This window comes from Dipodomys ordii, unplaced genomic scaffold, assembly GCF_000151885.1.
Source record: "Dipodomys ordii isolate 6190 unplaced genomic scaffold, Dord_2.0 Scaffold22, whole genome shotgun sequence".
Lineage (NCBI taxonomy): Eukaryota > Metazoa > Chordata > Mammalia > Rodentia > Heteromyidae > Dipodomys > Dipodomys ordii.
The window spans coordinates 527,016-528,904 of record NW_012267238.1 but is presented as its reverse complement, the minus strand read 5'-3'; the positions used below and the strand labels follow the sequence as shown (position 1 = coordinate 528,904).

Below are 1,889 nucleotides of genomic sequence, written 5' to 3'. Positions count from 1 at the left end.
TAGGAACCCAACCTACCCCTCTCACACACAAAAACATGCAAACATACATGCAAACATACCCATCAACATAAAATTGGGGGGCTCTATATTTAAAAGTCTATGGAAATGAAGACTGAAGGACCATCACCTATGATTGCTTAGCAGACTACTTTTATTCTTTGCATTATATGAGGGATAGAACTTCTCTGTGAGAGGTCTAAACTATAGGCAGGCAGCTCAGTGATACTTAGAGGCCAGGGCATTGGCAACTCCAGACATCAGCTTCTGAAAGGCAGCCTGCACCTCAGGGGTGAACTCCTTGCCGAAAGTTTTTGACAGAGCAACCATTAGCACATTTCCCAGGAGCTGTAAACCAGAAAGAGACAATAGATATAAAGACAGTTAGCAGGCAACTCTACCAGATGCTAGATTGGTCTCTAGATACCTGAACCCCCAGCTCTCACTCAGAACCAAGCCTATATGAGCTTCCCTCTAAGTCTAGAGTTTCACCTAGTTAATAAACACAGGAAGTTTATTCCCCTGGCAAGTCTAGTTATGGCCTTTTCTTATGATGAACAGTCCTATATTTTATAGACTGTCCTCCTGAAGTTGTAAGATATCAATTTGGTTTTAGACATATTTTATATGTCTAATGTAGGACTATATAGTATATAATATAGTAACTATAGGAATAGCCACTGTAATATATGTTCAATTGCCTAGGTTCCTTTTATTTTCAACAAGTCAGTATATGCCTGAGTTTCTAGGGCCATCAATAAACAAAAACAAGACAGAAAAAATGTGATATTCTTTCTCTAGAAAGAAAGAAAATCATTTTGAACAAGAGTTTATGGAAACCTATCATTTTTTCTCATCCCCATACAAGGTTTTTCTCAAAGCTAATGACATATAGACAAGTCCCTGTCGACTTCTAGGGTCATCTCTTCTATACAAGCCTGTTCTCAGCAAGGTTAGGATTGTGAGGCTGCTTTACATCCAAACTCAAATCCACGAACACCTCATATCTTCCACAGAGTCTCAGACCTAGATCAACAATGTTTAATTACTTGTCTACGTTGCCCTGAGGCCAAAGGTGAGAAGGCTTAGCATCTCCCAGACTGACCTTGAAGTTTTCAGGATCCACGTGCAGCTTGTCACAATGCAGCTCGCTCAGGTGAGCAAAGTTGCTCTTGAGATCATCCAGGTTCTTAGTGGCATCTCCCAGGGAACTCAGTACCTTCTTGCCATGAGCCTTGACCTTAGGGTTGTTCATAATGGCACAGGGCGAAGACATGTTTCCAAAGCTGTCAAAGAACCTCTGAGTCCATGGATAGACAACCAGGAGCCTATGAAATGAGACAGTCAGAAGAAGGCTCAAATCTGGAGACGAAGCCTGAATTTTGGTCAAGCAATTCCCCTTCCTCCCTCCCTCTCTTGTCATGGCCCCTCAGAGTTTACCTTCCCAGGGCTTCTCCTCCAAGTTCTTCTACATTCACATGTCCCCAAATGCTGTTGATAAAAGCCTTCTCTTCACATGTAAGGTGAACCATGGTGTCTGCTCTAGGAGTCTGCTGGATATCTCTGACGTTAGCAGCACAAAGTGTGTATGGTTGCTAGAAAGTATGTCCTTTTATTCTTCATTCTTGACCTGCTGGCCCATTGCTTCACCTGATACTCTGAACCTATTGGTTAAGGCAAGCTGATCAATCAAGCTAGGGGTGGGGTCTGGGTAGGATAAGATTACAACAGGCATTTTCACAAAGCTAATGTCAGGGAGGGGCCCCTCAAGGAGACCCTGCTGCTGAAGGTGTTTGGTTTTTGTTTTTTTTTAACAGTCCCTCCCCCTATTTCAAGTCCATTATCTCTGTTTTCCTTTCACTCTTCCCTTCAGCTCTTTTCTTCTCCTCCCA

The 1,889-nt window shown here is 42.6% G+C and overlaps 1 protein-coding gene across 1 annotated transcript; it reads right to left on the bottom strand.

The window, feature by feature from the left end:
• Positions 1-216: 216 nt before the first annotated feature.
• LOC105984111 (hemoglobin subunit gamma-like) lies at positions 217-1,529 on the bottom strand. Its single transcript, XM_013014197.1, has 3 exons — positions 1,438-1,529; positions 1,103-1,325; positions 217-345 (listed from the first exon to the last, which is right to left on the bottom strand). The coding sequence occupies exons 1-3, from the start codon at positions 1,527-1,529 to the stop codon at positions 217-219; spliced, it is 444 nt and encodes a 147-aa protein (XP_012869651.1).
• Between the last annotated feature and the right edge of the window lie 360 nt (positions 1,530-1,889).

Coding starts and splice junctions, on each gene's coding strand:
- LOC105984111 (XM_013014197.1), bottom strand. CDS start 1,529: ATGGTTCACCTTACATGTGAAGAGAAGGCTTTTATCAACAGCATTTGG. Junction 1,326..1,437: donor GGAGGAGAAGCCCTGGGAAG/GTAAACTCTGAG, acceptor CTCATTTCATAG/GCTCCTGGTTGTCTATCCAT. Junction 346..1,102: donor TGGATCCTGAAAACTTCAAG/GTCAGTCTGGGA, acceptor TCTGGTTTACAG/CTCCTGGGAAATGTGCTAAT.